Source organism: Sarcophilus harrisii, chromosome 1 (assembly GCF_902635505.1).
Source record: "Sarcophilus harrisii chromosome 1, mSarHar1.11, whole genome shotgun sequence".
In the NCBI taxonomy this organism is placed as follows: Eukaryota; Metazoa; Chordata; class Mammalia; order Dasyuromorphia; family Dasyuridae; genus Sarcophilus; species Sarcophilus harrisii.
In genome coordinates, this window is record NC_045426.1 from 231469843 (window position 1) to 231487703 (window position 17861).

Here is a 17861-nt window from a genome sequence, read left to right on the forward strand (position 1 = left end):
GAAAAGTGACTTTCCAAGGTATTTCATGATATTTCAGAGCATTTCAGGTTACTCTAGGCTTCACTTAAGAGATTATCCCAATATAAAAATCATCAGAGTTTAGCTTATCAGGTTTAATGTCAGTCAAATCCTACCATCCCCTGCAAGAAAGGAGGGTAAAACTGCCACCAGAGTTATATTGCTGGGTTGCTGACAGCATAGCAGATAGTAAGGTTGTTGTACTATGTTGTCTGGTGTATATATTTATTATTCCTATTTATAAGATGAAGAAAATTGGACTAAATGCTCCTACAGGCTCCTAAGATTTCAAATCAAAATGATCTTACCTAGAACTACTCTCATTATTTTATAGATGAGGAAGCTGAGAACCAGAGATGTTAGTGGGACTATTGTACTAACATTGTATGGTGTACATATCTATCATTCCTATCTAGAACATGAAGAAACTGGACTAAATGATGCCACAGGAGCCTAAGATTTCAAATCAGAATGAGCCTTACTTAGAACTATCCTCCTTACTTCCTAGAGGAGAAAGCTAAGAGTCAGAGAGATTAGTGACTTACTTAGGGTCAAATAGCTACTAAAACTGGGAGAACTAAAATTCAAATCCAGGTCTTTTAACCCCACCTCTGGGATCCTTTCCACTACAACCATACAGCTAAGATGCTTTCAAACACTAATATTTTATAAATCTATTCCCTTTGTTTTTCTACTGCTCTATGATTCTATAGCTTGTTTGTGTGTTATGAGCTGGGGAAAAGGGATCAAAAGAGAAAAAATATGAAAGAAGTTGAGCTCATTTTAAAGAATAGTTTGATGATGGTAACTTTTTCCCCATTAAATTTGACCAAATATAGAAGCTGAATCTAGGACTTTCAGCACAAATTATAAAAATTACTTCTAACTTTACTTAAAACCTAGGTTTTGTGAGATTTGTGATTAAAATCTATGACTTTTAGCATAAATAATAAAAATATTTCTAACTTTACTTAAAATCTAAGTTTTGTGAAATATGATTAAAAATTAATTTCCTACAAGGCTTTTATATGACTCTTCCTAGACAGGTTTCCTCCAATGAAAATCTCTGGAATAAAAATAGAGATTTAGTCCAAGGGTACATTTGTTTGTCAGTTCCAACCATAAGAATTCTGAAAAAAATAATGAATGGGTGGGACAGAGAAGGGAAGGAAGGTCTACATTTAACAAACATTCCATCCCAGGAGTTGCCAGTCTGTTGCTTTGGTCTAACAAGACATGCTACTATCACAGTGTTTTAAGATTCACGAGCCAGTAGTAAGAACAGTGGACATCTAAAAATAAAGCCTGAAAAAGCTAAAACCAGAGCCAACCTAAATTCTAGTTGTCAGCATTTTCAGGCTTAAAAAAAAAACAACAACCCCACACCAAAACGCAACCTTCCTCCTTTCTGAGAGAAAGGGAAAAAAAAAAAAAAAAGCATTTCTTAAAGGAAAAAAAAATGCATTTCTTAATATATGCAGTTGAAACCTTTCGAGTTTCAAACATATAGGAGTGAAAAAACCCAAACAAATACAAAGAGGCTCAAGTCTCCCTAGCTGTCATGATCATTAACTAAGCACAGTTAAGTGAGGAAAAATAAATAAAAAAAATCCAAAGCTGCTGAACTTTACATCATGTGATCTTGACCGGAGATTTCTTGTTGGCACACAGGAGGGAAACATAGGGAACTCCTATAAAGGCCCATTTTTCACTAGGCCAGAATTTGATGACAGGACCTTGCTCTGGGATCTCCGAAGCAGCATCAAAGTATGCAAAGCAGACGCAACCCAGGTAGGCAGCCAAACAAATGAGGATATGCCTGAAAAACAGATAAAGCCAAAAACCTCCGTGTTAAATACAATATTAGTATTCAATAAATGTTTAGTGATTGATTGAATCTGCTTGCAAAAGCTTGATCTAGGATACTGTCACCATTTTAGGCCAACTTGTTGCTCTGTTCCTTGTTTGAGAGTGTAATTACATGCTCTGGTCCCTCTTAATTAGGAGGAGATGAAGTTACGGCTCTCCTACATAGCTGGAGAGCCCTGACCTGTTCAGGGCCAACTTTTCTTCTGCTATATACTGAAAGTGACTCATTTATTCTCCATATTTGGAATGAATTTTAAAACAGAAAGGCTAAATTATGTGAAGAAAAGGGACCAAGAGTGGGTCCCAAGAGTTCGAAAATAGAGATTGTGAGGACGGAAAGGAGTTGAATACAGCTACTTTAATTCCAGACCTACCAGAAAATGAAACTCTTAACTCATGTCTGTCTCAAAACACAACCATGTTTAAAGAAAGCTACCTATTTTTAAAAGTTGTGAACATTTAGAGAAGATCTTTAGTCTAGGAGCTCTTAATTCTTTTTGTGATCTTTTAAAATGAAGAATTTAAATAACATAAATAGACTTATTTTCAAAGATGAACAAAAAAAGGAATAATTAGGTTGGAAGAGCTATGAAAAAACAGTCTCCTACATTGTTGGTAGAGCTGTGAATAGACTCAACCATTGTGGATAACAATTTGGAATTATGTTTTTAAAAAAAGTCATTAAACTCAACATATCTTTTAACCCAGTGACCCACTCTTCGACATTACCTCTAGGAGATCGAAAATATAAACACAGATCTAACATATATCAAGTTATTCACAGCAAGACCTTTTGGAGGCAAAAAAGGACTGAAAATAAAATGAATCTTCATTATCCATAGTACTGCCAAACAAATAATGTTATATGAACATAAAATGTTCATATATGAACATACTGATCAGTAAAAAATGACAAATATGAGGAGTTTGGAAAAACACAGAAAGCATCATGTGAACTGATGAAGAGTGAAACAGACACACTTTTGGTATATTGACTCATCTATGTGTATAAGCATATGTATACTTAAGTTTATATATATGTATACACAAACAAGATTGAGTATCTATATACGCAGATATGTGAGATGGTATCCATATATGTATGGGTGTGTGTGTGTGTATGTGTGTGTTTCATGTGAAGAGAGAGACAGAGAAAGAGAAAGAGACACATAGAGAATCTTAGTGCAGTTTTAAATATTGATAGCTTGAAAAGTTGGGGGAAAATGTGTATAATGATTCCAGCTATTTACATTTTAAAAAATCACTAAATGGAAGCCAATATTAGACATATTGGTAGATGCAGTTGTTACATTTGCTTGCTTAATTTTTCAGATATTTCCATAATAACAAAACTACAAAAAAGGATTCAATTCTGGGGTCATGGAAAGGAGACATCCAGATAATAATGATTTTAATTTAAAATTTTAAAATTAAAATAAGTGAGGCATAGAGCATGCACTTTTAGATACGGCATATATGTTTGTCTCAACAAGGCAAGGTAGGAAGTTACTGAAAAGTATCCACTGTATAATGGAAAGAAAAAGTCTCAATAAAACATTTAAAGGATTTATCAAGCATCCATTATTTGTCAGGCACTACGCTAAGTACTTTACAAATATCTCCCTTGACCCTCAAAAAAGCCTGTGAAGTAGGTGCCATTATTATCCCTATTTTACAGTAGAGAAAATTGGGCAGACTTGCCCAAGGTCACCCAGATCTGAGATCAGATTTAACCTTAGGTTTTCCTGACTACATACCAGTAACTCTACTGTGCCCCCTGATTGCTTTTATCATGTTAGCAGCTCATCTATAATTTTAAATCTTAGAGAGTTGATTGATTGAGGTTATGTGAATTGCCCAAAACCACACAGCAAGTATATGTCAGAGGCAGGACTAGAACTCAGATCTCCCAGGCTAGTGACCTTTGTCACTCTACATGGCTTCAGCTTTAGACTAGCTGAATTTCCATAGTAAATTAACAGAAGTTTGTTGGTGTTTTAAATTTTTTGGCTCAAATATAATTTTATTTACCAAACCTGTGTTTGCATTGATATTGTGAACTCCCAGTGTAAAAATTCTCTCTGCCAATGCAAACCAGCCCTCTGATAAGACTTACAAAACTGTTATAATAGAGTCTATTCATTCATTCTTTCATTAGATGATTCATTTGTAAAGTAAAATAAAGGAAGAAGAGGTTATTTGTTCATGATCACACAACCAAATATGTTTTAGAGATTGTCTTTCCAATTCCAAGAACAATGTTCTATCCATTAAAGCATATTACCAAGAGCAGTGTTCTATCCATTAAACCATATTGCCTTTCCGTGGATACTAATACCTAAATAATCATAAAGTGAAGTACCATTTTTACATATATTATCTTTGCTAATGTAGCAAGCTACACTAGCAGGGTAGCATGGGCTTCTTATGTAAGATAAATGGTTATAAGCTAAATAAAAAGGAAATGTTTTCCATTACACTAAAATCTAGTGTAAATGACAATAACAATAAAAATGGAAAGATCAAAAATCAAAACGATCAAAATCAAATGATGGGAAATTATAATGGCCAAGCTTGGTCCTAAAGAAGACAAATGAGGTGATATTTTGCCGTTCTCCTTCAGGGATGTGGAACAATGCATTTCATATTAGACTTCTTTCAATATAACTGGCTAGTTTTTGCTGGATTTTTCTTCTTCCTCTTTTTTTATTTTGCATTAAAGAGAAGAATACAATGGAAAATATATGTGATATAAAAACAAAATATATCAGTAAATACTCATTTAAAAAACTTTGGTGTAAGTTTGTATGTAATTTAAGAATAACATAATATCTACACCATCTCCCAAATACAATCTTGTTCCATTTAGTTCTTGAGTAATGGACTTTGGATTTTTATATTAGTACCTGTCATATTTTTCTAATCAGTGAAAAAAGATTCTTCTGGGCTGATGGCAAGAGGCTTAGAGAAGAGGAGAAATTCACCTTCATTCCTATATTTCTCCACTGGCTTTCCCATTGTTGGATTTTATTTTGTCACTAAACAGATATATGATCTTGGCAAAATCATTTAAGTTATCTGGGCCTCATCTATAAAATGAGAGCTCTGGATTAGACTAGCTTTAAGGTTCCTTCTAGTTGGTATGACTTTATAGGAGTTATATTTATTAATTAGTCAGACCTCAGCCAGGTCATATACATATTACAGAAGATGTGGATTCCACTCAAGCAGAGCACTTTCCTGCCAAGGAGCAGTACAATTCATAGCCTATCTAAATTTCACATTGAAGGTTAGCATTTTTGTACTTTACAATTTGCCAGAAGGTAATGAAACTCAAAAAAACTTCTATATTTCACCCCCATTTCATGGCTTTGGTTGACCTGCACTGTTTTGACTTTTGTTTTTGTTGTTGTTATTATTTTAGTTCCTTTCTGGCTAAGCTGGATCCCTTGGGATCCATACTGCTATTTACACGATTTCCTGTTGCTGCTAAAACTGCTGTATATCTGGCTTAGGAAAGAAGCCACTTAGTCCCTTCTGTTTCCCTGATTTGATGAAGTACCTTGTGAGTCTGGCTTCTCCCATAGAATGGATAAACACATCCATAGCTGAAATTTCCTTGGAAGAAAGTGAAAATATGGCAGAAATGGGCTTGGGGACCACCTTTACATAGATGAGACTTACCACACACAATGCAGATAGGGGAAGTTGAAGGAAGACCAGAGCTCACAAAAGGCCCTGTCACTGATCCAACAGAAGAGAGCTAAGGTCCACCAAAGACCTGAGAAAAGGCCTAATTTATATACCCGTATGTTGTCGCATCTGGGGGAGAAAAAAAAAAAAAAGATAACTTTTCAAAAGATAACACACCATCCAGTCCTAGTTTTGATTGCTATCACCATATCCAAAATAACAAAATTCTTTTTGGTTTGTCTGTCTAAATAGATTAATGGAGATTTTGATTGCTGATATTTTATCATTAATTAATTCATAGGGGAAAAAAAAAACAAACTTATTCCCATCATTGCAATGAAATGTGTCAGCTTTTTCTTAGCTTCTCTTTCCCTTCACAAGATTCCCTATAGACTTGGAACTCTCAGAGGATTTCCCTGCATTTTCAGGAGTTACTTGTAAGAAACAGTTCCAATATTCCCATCCTAGTTGGAAGAGTGGGAACATTTTTAGAAAGATCTGCCAGCAAAAATTCTATTAAAACAAGTCTGAATGCACCACTAGAGTTATCAAAGCATTTAAAACTATGGGTTTCCAATGGGTGTCATGAGGTTATGCTATTATTTCACATTAATTGAAATATATATCTACATAGAAAAATAAGCAAGATACCTTGCGATTAATCATTATCTGAGTATCTGGATGATACTTTCTCAGACTAGTGGACCAGCAAAAGAGGATCCTAGTGGGATCACACTAAAAACTGTCATGTATGTATCAAAATCTCCTTCTCTGAACCATTTTAAAGTGAGGATCACTGAGAAGTATCCAATGAAAGCTTCTACAAAGGCTAAAAGATTGACTGGAACAATATACAGAATAGGACAAAGGTAATGTTAAATTCTAATCATTTAAAATGTGAAATAATCTTTGAAATTTTGGGGTTTTTGTAAGTTTGTGGCATTTATATTTCAAGAGTTTCTAAAATTTAAAGCTTAAATCTTGGTAAAGATTTTTGGGATGCTCTTATGTACAAAATAAATATAAACTAGTTATCCCTTTCATATCATAAGGAGTTAGGGATGCTATGCTCTCTTGATTTAGAAAATCCACATAAAATTTTTGGCCCTCCCTTCATACCAGGAAGAAGTCTAAATTATTATAGTACTAAAAGATAAAATAGTATGCATATATTTTATGCATTTCAGAGTTTCTAAACTTCTGTGTCATCTGCTGGCCTTTGCAAGTTGTCTGAAGTTTTTTCAAAACTCCTCCCAAAAAATTCCCATTTTATTTTTTATGCTAATCTGCAATATATCAAAATCTCAATGGGGAAATATCTGAGTTCAAATCCTGCTTCAGATTTGCAAGCTATGTGACCCTGGACAAGTCACTTAATCTCTACTTTAGTTTCCTCATTTGTAAAATGTAAGGATCAAATAAGACAATATTTCTAAAATGTCTGGCACATAATAGCTGCCTAATAAATGCTCATTTCATCCTTCCCCTTCTCATCAAAATTGGGCCATAGAATGTGGAAAAGGAATTAAAGTAAAATGAGGTGAGAATGATAAATTGTAAGGGGCTTTAAAAGCCAAAGAAGTTTACATGTTATCCTAAGAATAATGAGGATTCACTAGAGTTTATTGGGCAGACAAAACTAATGGAAAAAGAAAACAGATTTACACCTAAGGAAAATCAGCTTGGTGAAGAAGGGTTTGAAGTGGGAAAAGATGAAAGGCAGGGAGACCAATTAGGATACCACTGAAATAGTCCAGACAAGAAGGAATGAGAGTCTCATGGAAGGTAGTACGAGAATAGAGTGAATTGGATAGGAAAGTTGTAGCTAGTATTTATATAGTACTTTGAGGTTTCCAAAGCATTTTATAAAATGTCATCTGCTTCTCACAACTTTGGGAAACAGGTACTATTATTATCCTCATTTTACAGATGAGGAACCTGAGGCTGAGATGAAGAAGGAAGAAGGAAAAAGGGAAGGAAAGAAGAATGAAAGAAAGGAAGAAGATAGAAAAGGAGGGAGAGAAGGAAAAGAAGGAAAAATAAAGGAAAATGCTAAGGACATAAATGAAGCATTTTTTTTAATTCACAGAAGAAAACAGAGGGAAAGACAAACAAATGAACCAACTATTATCAGCCTAGGTCTTTCTGATTCCAAGTCCAGTATTAGACTTTATAATTAGGGACAGGATTATTAAATAAGTATGTATTTTTCCTTTTGAAAGATCGGAGAACTGAATAATTTTCTTGACTTAACTAAAACAATCTGTTCTAACCATTTTCTTCCCCCTCATTTCAGGATTTTCTTTTAAAATGCTTTCCCTTTTTCAACCTTTTGGAGGAAAAACTAAATTACAAGTTTTAAAACATAGCATTTGACTCACAGATAAAGACCAAAAGAAATTAGACACTTTGGATTATGCTTAAATTCACTGAACAATTGAATTGAACAAACTAGGCCCTCTGCACATCAAAAGTTTGGGAGGGAAAGTCTAATTCAAATGTCTATATGAACAGTTTAAGTCTATATTTGGGTAGTAGCTACATTTTTTTTCTTTCTTTTAATGCTCAGAGTTGGTGATTGTAAGCTCAATTCCCATAAAGACAACTTGGCTTCTTCAGTGAGAAAGTCTCATAGCCACAGATGGCACTCTTTCCAGCATCAGGTTGACCATGAATGAAATCATTTTAATTAGTTTGTTTTTCTCATGGACTATTAAGAAGCTGTCCAGAAAGTATAATAGATTTTGGCAAGGTTCTTCTGTCCCTTTCTTCTTGAGACACAAGGTATCCAGACAACAATCTAAGAAGATGCCAGATGTGCAACAGTGCCAAGAAATAGCAAAATAGACATTATGAAATCCTTAGACTGCTACCTTAGATCTCTCTTTTTAAAAAAACCAGGAGTTGGGGTAGCTAGGTAGTGCAGTGGATAGAGTATCAGTCCTGAAGTCAGAAGGACATGAGTTCAAATCTGGTTTCACACATTTAATACTTCCTATCTGTGTGACCTTGGCCAAGTCACTTAACCCCAATTGCCTCGGAAAAAAAAAAAGAAAGAAAAGAAACTAGAAGTAAGGACGCCCAGCTATGATCTGGGCATACGCCCCTATGGCAGGACAACAAGCTTTCTATAGCATGCAAGCATTCCTAAAATAATTTTAAAATTAAAGATTATTTTTTATATGTAATTGGAGGGGGGAATAAAATGTTATTTTTTTAAATGAAGTAATCTTAACTGATGAAAAACCAAGACAACAATTTACATAGTGGCCCCCAGAAATGTAAAAGAAAACAACATTGAAAAATATCAAAACTGTGACCATTACAATGTCCAATCTTGACTTCAGGGAACTGGTGATAAAATATATCTTATTCCTCTAAGCAGGGAGGCAGACTGTAAATACAGAATGAAGCCCAAGTTGTACAATATAGCCAGTGTGTTCATTCCTTTTGCTTTTTAATTACAAGGGAAAGTAGTAGTCTTTGAGAAATATAGGTATAGCTCTGATTAAGACAATGATCCATGACAACTCCAAAGGACCCATGATGAAAAATGTCATTCACCTCCAGAGAGAAGATTGATTAAACTTCAAGTGCAGACTAAAGCATATTTCTTCCTTTTTGTTTTTCTTGCTTTTTTTATCATGGCTAATATGTAAACATATTTTTCATGATTTCACATGTATAATGGGTAGCAAATTGTTTGATTTCTCAATGTGCGGGGGAAGGGCTATAGGAAGGAAAATAATTTGGAGATCAAAATTTTAAAAGAATGTGGGGGAAAAAAAAGAAAAATCAACCCACATTAAAAAGTATCAATAAAATATATTTTTAATTATCTTAGATGGGAATATATTATTTGACATTCCAAGTAAGAAGCTCCACTAACTTCTCTCTGATGGAGGACCTGAATTCTTTTTCCAAATACCCAAACACATACACAAACACACAGACACACAAATTCTTTTTTGCCACTTTGAACAAGAGGAGGAGAAAAGCAACTTAACCCCTCTGTTCCTCAGTTAACTCATTTAATTTTAATAAAGAGGTTAGTCTATGTAACCTTAGTAATAGAAAAAGAATTCTTTATCAGTACCTAAAATCTGTCTTACCTACTTTTGTATTACCCTATATGTTAACCACAGTCTAACTTGGTATACAATGTTTTCTAATTTCAGAAATGGGAAGGGGCTAAAGAAAAAGATATCTCTTATTATGTGTTAACTTGCAAAACTGGTAGAGATATTTTTCTCAAATACTCAAGGCCACTGTCAATCTTTTCCTTAGGTTCTATTAAATATTTCCTTTCCAAAGTCCGGGGGTGTATGCTTCAGACATTGCTGCATGTCACATGGGTGCTGTAATCTCCTTTGGGCAGTCAAATTATAAATTATAACCCAAACTTCTCTTCTACTCAATGTCACTTGCCAGGGCTGTAAATTAAGGAGTAAACACCAAAAGTGTCCTTAAAACCCCTCCTCTCTCCCTTTTCCTGACCTCATCAAAGCAAGCTGATTTGTTTCCTGTCTGAAATATGGCCCCCTTAAGTCTGTAACTATATATACTCATCGATGCTTTGGGATCCACTGCTCTGAAAAAGGAATGAATGCCCCCACTGCAGAGTTGCTTAAATTAAACTTGAGCAGTCTACCTTGTATCAAAGAAGGGACTCTTGTTTGCTTAGGGCCAGGCCTTCAGAGTGCTTGACTGCTAATGGTTATCAAAGCAGCCCACCCAGGAGAAAGTGATGTGCAAAGAAAAAAAATGCCTTTCCCTCTCAAAGTTGTACTGAATTGGGAAAGAAGGATATATTCAAGTTAATATGAGTTAAATAATAACTAGCATTTATATGGTACTTTCAGGTTTATAAAGCACTTGTATAAATTATAAGTCAATATACAACATGACAAATATGGAAACATATTTAAATGAATTGCAAATATTTAACCTGTATTAAATTGCTTGCTGTATTGGGAAGTAGGGAGGTAAAGGAAGAAGGGAGAAAAATTTAGAACACAAAGTCTTATAAAAATGAATGTTGAAAACCATCTTTACATGTATTTGGAAAAATAAAATCCTGTTGATAATAAGTTTTTACAAAAGAACACAAAAAAATAAATAACTTAAAAATAAATTTAATTGATTCTCACAACAGCCCTGGAAAGGAGTTTTTATTATCTGCATTTTACAGATGAGGAAACTAAAGCAGTCAGAGGTTAAATGATTTGCTTACGCAAGTTAGTTTGGTATAGCTTAAGGGTCTATCTGGCTGCATTTGAACTCGGGTTCTCCTGATTCCATATCAAGTGCTCTATCTAATATATCACCTTGCTGCCTCCCCCCAGGGTCTAGATAGATATATTTGATTTGGATGGTGATGAATATAAAATGAATTTGGAAAATAAGGCACATAAAAAGAGAAGCACTGTCACAAGAGACTTAAAAAAAATTTAGATACAGTTTACGTCTGAAAGAAGAATCTAAACATGCTACAAATGTAAGAATTTCAAGTTTGTGATGAGTTACAACTATAGAAATCTTTTAGTAGCAGTTTGCTTGGGAAAAAATTAGAATTAAGAAAATAATTCACCAAAAACATTTTATATTTTATCTTCTTCATACACAAACTTGTTTTCCATCTTCATTCTTCTTTTATCCTTTTTCTAGTATCTTTGAGGCAGAGGGTTTTTTTATTATTTCTTTTCAATTCTTTCACAAATTACCCTTTATTTAAACTTTTGCATAAAATCAACAGTTTCAAGGTAATATATTTTCTATTTATTTGAAATTACCCCATATACTTTATCATATGTAACTATGTTAAGCTGGCTCTAGGCCAATTAATACACAGATTCTTTTAATGTTACTTCAGAATTGTCATTTGTATGATCTCTAATGAGTGCTCAGCAACAAGTACATAATAGACATTTACAGATTCGTGTGCCCTTTTTCAATAGTATTTTATTTTTCTAAATACATATAAAGATAGTTTTCAACATTTATTTTGTAAACTTTATGTTCTAAATTTTTCTCCCTTCCTCTTTTATCTCCCCAAGCAATCTAATATAGATCAAATATGTACAATCCTTTTAAACATCATGTGCTTTTTCTTTTTCTATTTTATTTTGTATTTAGAAAGTCTTGTTTTCCGAGCAGGGCCAGGAGATCATTATATACTTCAAGAATAATACTATATGATGACCAATTCTGATGGACCTGCCATCTTCAGCAATGAGATAAACCAAATCAGTTCCAATGGAACAGTAATGAACTGAACCAGCTACGCCCAGCGAAAGAACTCTGGGAGATGACTAAAAACCATTACATTGAATTCCCAATCTCTATATTTTTGCCCACCTGCATTTTGGATTTCCTTCATAGGCTAATTGTACAATATTTCAGAGTTTGATTCTTTTTGTACAGCAAAATAACGGTTTGGTCATGTATACTTATTGTGTATCTAATTTATATTTTAATATATTTAACATCTACTGGTCATCCTGCCATCTGGGGGAGGGTGTGGGGGGGAAGAAGGGGAAAAATTGGAACAAGAGTTTTGGCAATTGTCAATGCTGTAAAGTTACCCATACATATAACCTGTAAATAAAAGGCTATTAAAAATTTTTTTAAAAGAATGCTTGTTTTCTTTGATGTTTTTAAATTTAAAATAAAATTTCTTCTGAATGAGTTATCATTTTATTTTTTTAGTTAACAAGAGGAAATTTATTTAGCCATAGTATGAAAAGATTATCCAGCAAAGATACAGCATTGATTTAGCTGGATGCTGCTTCCTGCTCTTTGGAGCAATAGTCTGAGGCCTCAGGATGGAGCTAGTTATTCTTTCTGCAGTAGATTTTGTACTCAGGCTAAAAGGGAGCTAAATCAGTGGTTATTGTTTTAGTGCCTTCTTGGACTAATTATGTATCAAGGATAAATTCAATATCTTTAAAAATGTTTTTTAAATTATCTTTCCTTCTCACTGCCTCTCTCCCCAAATAAATAAGCAAACCCTCTCAAAATAAACACACATAAACAAACAAAACAGATTCCCATACTGGTCAAGTCCAAAAATGCATGTCTTATTGGAATTTAAGTATATCACCTCTCTGATAAGAAGGATGGAACCCTCTACTTTTCTTAGAAAAAAAATGGCAAAACGAGTCAGGCTTATGTTCAAATAAAATTTACATATATCAAGATGCCATATTGCAAGAATTAATACCAGAAGAGACTGAATGAAAACTCTCTCTCCTCTTCTTCCTCCTCCTTAACAAGCATTTGTTTAGTATTTATTATTTACCAAGAACCATTCCAGACTTATCCAGGTACCATCTAATGAGACATTAGGACGCCCTGAGATGGGACTGTAGGATTGATCTAGTTACAGGGAGTATCACGCAAACCATTCATCAAACGTTTCTGCACCAGATAGAATCCAAAAGACAGGCACATAGGAAAGGTTGCTCACCTTTTCAGTTCTGCAATGAGCAGTGCTGTACAAGGAATGCCCAAGGTCATCAGAGAGATATTATTGATGGCCGGTTTCACAAATGCAAGACAAGTGGTGACTCCAGACAGGACACAAACCACAGCTTTGAACCTACCCCTAAAAAATTGAAAAGGAAATTCATACTCAAAGATTTCTCAGTTTTTGTTTGTCTAGGGGGACACACAACTAAACATCCAACTGTAAGAACTAAGGAGACTTATATTGCATGACAGCTACATTTACAAAGAATAATTTTTAGTAAGGGAAAACCTCTTTCTCTCTTGTCTTTCGTGCTCTCTCGCTCTCTCTCTCTCTCTCTCTCTCTCTCTCTCTCATACACACACACACACACACACACACACACACACACACACACACAAATTCTCTAAGTTAAAAGAGACTTCGGACAACCTATATTTGGCCAAGAATCCCCTTTATAGCATATCTGTAAATCAGAATCATTCAATACAAAAACTAGAATGAAGGTTCCCTGAGTTTGAGGAATTTTAAGTGAGGAAGAGATTTGATCAGTTTCTCCTACCCATTTCAATTCTTTCTGGCAAATGGATAACCCAAGCATGTGATAATCCTGAGAGTCCAAATTAGGGAGAGGAAAAGTACAAAAGAGACTCGTTAAAAGATAGCATCTACAGCTAACTGGATGCAGGAATGGGATGCTACAAACCTACCCCAAATTGCGGGAGATGGTGTGGCAATCCCCCAGATTGGGTGGCAACTTCAAATCTAACATTCTAGATTTCCTGTTTTGTATAGGGAAAAAAAATCTCATCTTTGACACATGTTAGAGATGATGATTGCTGAGCAAGATGTTTTTCTGCTTTCAGATCTCCACTTTGGGATTTTCGAGCAGAGTACTTTATTTGGCAGCTAGGTAGTACAGTAGATAAAGTGTCAGTCTTAAAGTCAGGAAGACTCATTTTTGTGAGTACAAATTTGATCTCAGATATTGTGTGACTCTAGGCAAGTCACAACCCTGTTTGCTTCAGTTTGCCTCTAAAATGAGCTGGAAAGAAAAGGGCAAATCACTCCAATGTCTGCTGAGAAAACCCCAGATGGGGTCACAAAGAGATGGACATGACTGAAATGACTGAACAACAACAACAGAAGATTATTACTGCTATATCACCCTGTACTTGCATTAGTACTGTGCTGTCTCACTAATTAAAACTTCCAGGTCTTTTTCTACATGAGCTGTTATCTACCTATAACTTCCCCCCCCCCTTTATATTAGCAAAGTTGATGGGGGGGGTTTGTTTGTTTGTTTTGCTGAGACAACTGGAGTTAAGTGACTTGACCAAGGTCATACAGCTAGGAAGTGTTAACTATCTGAGACCATATTTGAACTCAAGTCCCCCTGATTTCAGAGCTGATCCTCTATCTACTGTGCTACCTAGCTGCCCCCAAAGTTGATGTTTTTAAAAATCACTATTAAACTTTACATTATTTGATTTATCTTCTTTATTCCAGGTTCTTAAGACCTTTATAGATCCAAACTCTTAATGTAATTTCTTAAATATACCTCCCAATCTGAAAAATTCAAAAAACATTCCACTAATATAGTAAGAAATTTCCATATGTTATAAACTCTATAATGAGTTTATCAATTTGTAATATGCTGCCCCTCGCATGCACACCTCCCAGAGTCCTTTACATGGGGAATTTATTTTAGAACTATATGGCTTTATTGAAACTTCTGATATTCCTCAATCAAATTCATATGCTTTTTCTAGCTGGTACTTTTGAAAACTCTTAGTAAATAGTAAAATAAGGCAGGTTCGGAGATGGGCTTGGAGGTACAAGGTTCCTATCACAATCTAAACCCTTAATTTACTTAGGGCTTTCACACCCCTATGGTCAGCAGCACTTCAAAAAAATTTGATACATTTTTTTTTACTTTTTTTTTTAGGATGGCACACACATACAAATTTCTAAAAGTACTTCAGCAACGCAGCATAAAAAGTAATATTTTTTCTATTTGATTATGTTATGGAAATATTTGTTTTATTTCTTAAAGTTTGGCATAAAATAAATAATTTTAAAAAGTAATAGCCTGATAATCCTAGCAATCTTACATTCAAGCAGTTAACCATTTACTAAAAGGAAGAGCATTTCATCCACTACAACATTATTTTAACATGAAATTGAAGGAGGAATCCTCCCCCTAAAGGAAGAGATGCATGATTTCCTTTGACCAAGAGAACTAAAAGTTTCTGGCACAAGTCACTTCAGGGAAACAAATGTAGAAAACATTCCATTAAACAGAAATGAAAGTTCACTGAGTTGTCAAAATATGAACTTATACCAAGCTGTTTCTCAAAAGGAAAAAGAAACTTTTAACAACAAGATAGAGAAAGCCCCTCTCCAAAAAGATGGAACTTATCAGAAATTTCAAGGCTGATCCCTCAGAAGGAAAAAAAAAAAAAAGACCTGCAAAAACCTCATGGGACTTTATCTTTCAGTCAATCAGTAAGCATTTATTAAACTCTTGCAATGAGCCCATTGCAACTTAATTTAAATAAATCATCTAAATCCATTATTATTGTTAAATTAAAGTTATTTAATTTAAATAAATTAATAAAAAATAAATTTAAAAGCGGGGGGAGAAACAGTCTTTGTCCTCAAGGAGCTTACATTTTAATGGAGGAGAAAACATTCATACATTAAAATACAAGCAAACATACATACACATACATAAATAGTATAATTGTATAGAAATTATATATAATTAAATATAACTATATGGATAGTATATGATTAAATATAATATATATGCACATATACACATATCATATGGATTATATAACATATATAGTATTGGTTTATATAATCCAAATGCTCCCTGATTCTCCTGGTTTCTTTCAAGTCTCAGATCAAATCTCACCCTTTTCAAGAGGCTTTTCCTGATCTCTTTTAATGCTAGAGCCTTCTCTCTGAGATTACCTCTGATTTCCCTGTCCATATCTTGTATGTATTTAATTGTTTGCATGTTGTTTTCCCCTCATCACAATGTGAGTTCCTCAATGGAACCTGTTTTTGCCTTTCTTTGCATTCCCAGAACATAGCACAATTCCCAACGCATAGTAGGTATTTAATGGATGCTTATTAAATTGTTTAATTATGGAAGTTCCCCAATGGTGCTAGGGAGGGAGAAGGGTAAAAAGAAAAGGAAATCAGAGAAACTGCTTAACCTCCATGGCAATCTGCAACTTCACAAAGAAAAACTGATAAATAACTATTTTCTCTGAGGGAACTTTCTAAGTGTCTAACCTCTACCACAGTAATAAATTAGACACCCTTGGGAGCTGCAGTAACTCTTGGCTAAGTCTGCTTCCAGGATTATTTGGCCTTTTTAAGTCTAAAAGAGTATATCTAGAAACAGGTTAAGAAAGGGCATTGTGATCACAAGCCCAAAAGAATAACTGGACACTTTAGTCTCAATGTTTAGGCAGTGGGAAAAACTGACTCAACATGAGTTGGAATTATACAAGGCTTGTTAAGGTAATTGTTTGCAAAGGAGTACACTTATGTTAAGCCAAACTAAACAACCTTAAAAGAAAGTTGAGAGACTCTTTCTCCAGTTAATTATGCTGTAAAATCCATTTGGGAATGGGCTTTAAAGAATGTGGAAGCATCGTCTTTGGGCAGAATGTTCAGCCAATTGAGACATCAGTCTTGTAAAATCATTCTTTTGCAACGCGCAGAAAATAACCAAATGTCACATGATTAACCTAAGAATCACTGTAAGATCTTCATTTCTGACCCCCTCAGTACACTCTAGAACACAGACTGGATCCTGAGAGATTTTTTTTTCTAAGAACAAGGAAAATGTAATTAATTCTAAGACAGATAGCTCATATTCAAGTACCCTGCATCCAGATACGTGATAGTCTCATATTTGAGCCTACTGATTAGCAAATATTTGTACCCAATTTCTGTTTCCTCAGAATCTATATGAAATCTAATTCTACAAAATAATCTAAGTATAACATTTTGGAATAAAACAGCCAGTGTTTCAAGCTGGCACGTAAAGGAAACTGATTCTAAAAATAAGATTTTTCTTTTAGGAAGTGAAGAAGCATTCACTATCACCCTGCTCAGAAAGAAGTAGCATATTAGAACACTGGTATTGAATCTAGGAAAACCTGGGTTCACATACACCGTGTCTTAACATATACTAGCTGTCTGAGCCTGGGCAATGTCATTTAATTTTCCAGTGTTCTATGCAAAACTATAAGTGGTAGAGAATGTGCCAATTTTCAGTGGCAGAGGGCAGCTAGATAGAAGATACAGCATGGAGCCTAGAGCCAAGAGATACCTGATTTCAGATTTGGTCTCAAGACACTTAGTCAGCTATGTGATCCTGACCAAGTCAACTTCTATCTGCCTCAGTTTCCTCATCAGTAAAATTGGGGGAATAATAGCACCTACCCTTACAGGGATGTTATGAGGCTAAAATGAGGTATTTGGAAAATAGTATTAAGCAAATCACAAGGTTTATTTATCATTATTATTATCATCATCATTATCATTAGTAGTAGTAGTGGAAAGACCCAAATGGCTCAGTGAATAAAGTACAGGACATGGAGTCAGGAAGACCAGCCTGAGATACTCACTAACTATGTGACTTTGGCCACTGGAGAAGGAAATGGCAAAGCACTCCAGTAGCTTTGTTAAAACAACAACAACAACAAAAAAAAAAAAAAAACATTTATTGGCAGATTATAGTCTATGTGGTCACAAAGAGTCATACACAACTGACTAATAGTACTAG

At 34.5% G+C, this 17861-nt stretch overlaps 1 protein-coding gene across 1 annotated transcript in view; it reads right to left on the minus strand.

Moving 5' to 3' along the window:
* Positions 1-735: 735 nt before the first annotated feature.
* ACER2 (alkaline ceramidase 2) overlaps positions 736-17861 on the minus strand; it is a 29425-nt gene continuing 12299 nt past the window's right edge. Inside the window, exons 4-6 of the mRNA XM_031938205.1 lie at positions 13049-13186; positions 5572-5709; positions 736-1837 (exon numbers count right to left, since the gene is read on the minus strand). Of these exons, the coding sequence (XP_031794065.1) occupies positions 1651-1837; positions 5572-5709; positions 13049-13186 (463 nt within the window). The 3' untranslated portion in view covers positions 736-1650. The remainder of the gene's footprint in view (positions 1838-5571; positions 5710-13048; positions 13187-17861) is intronic.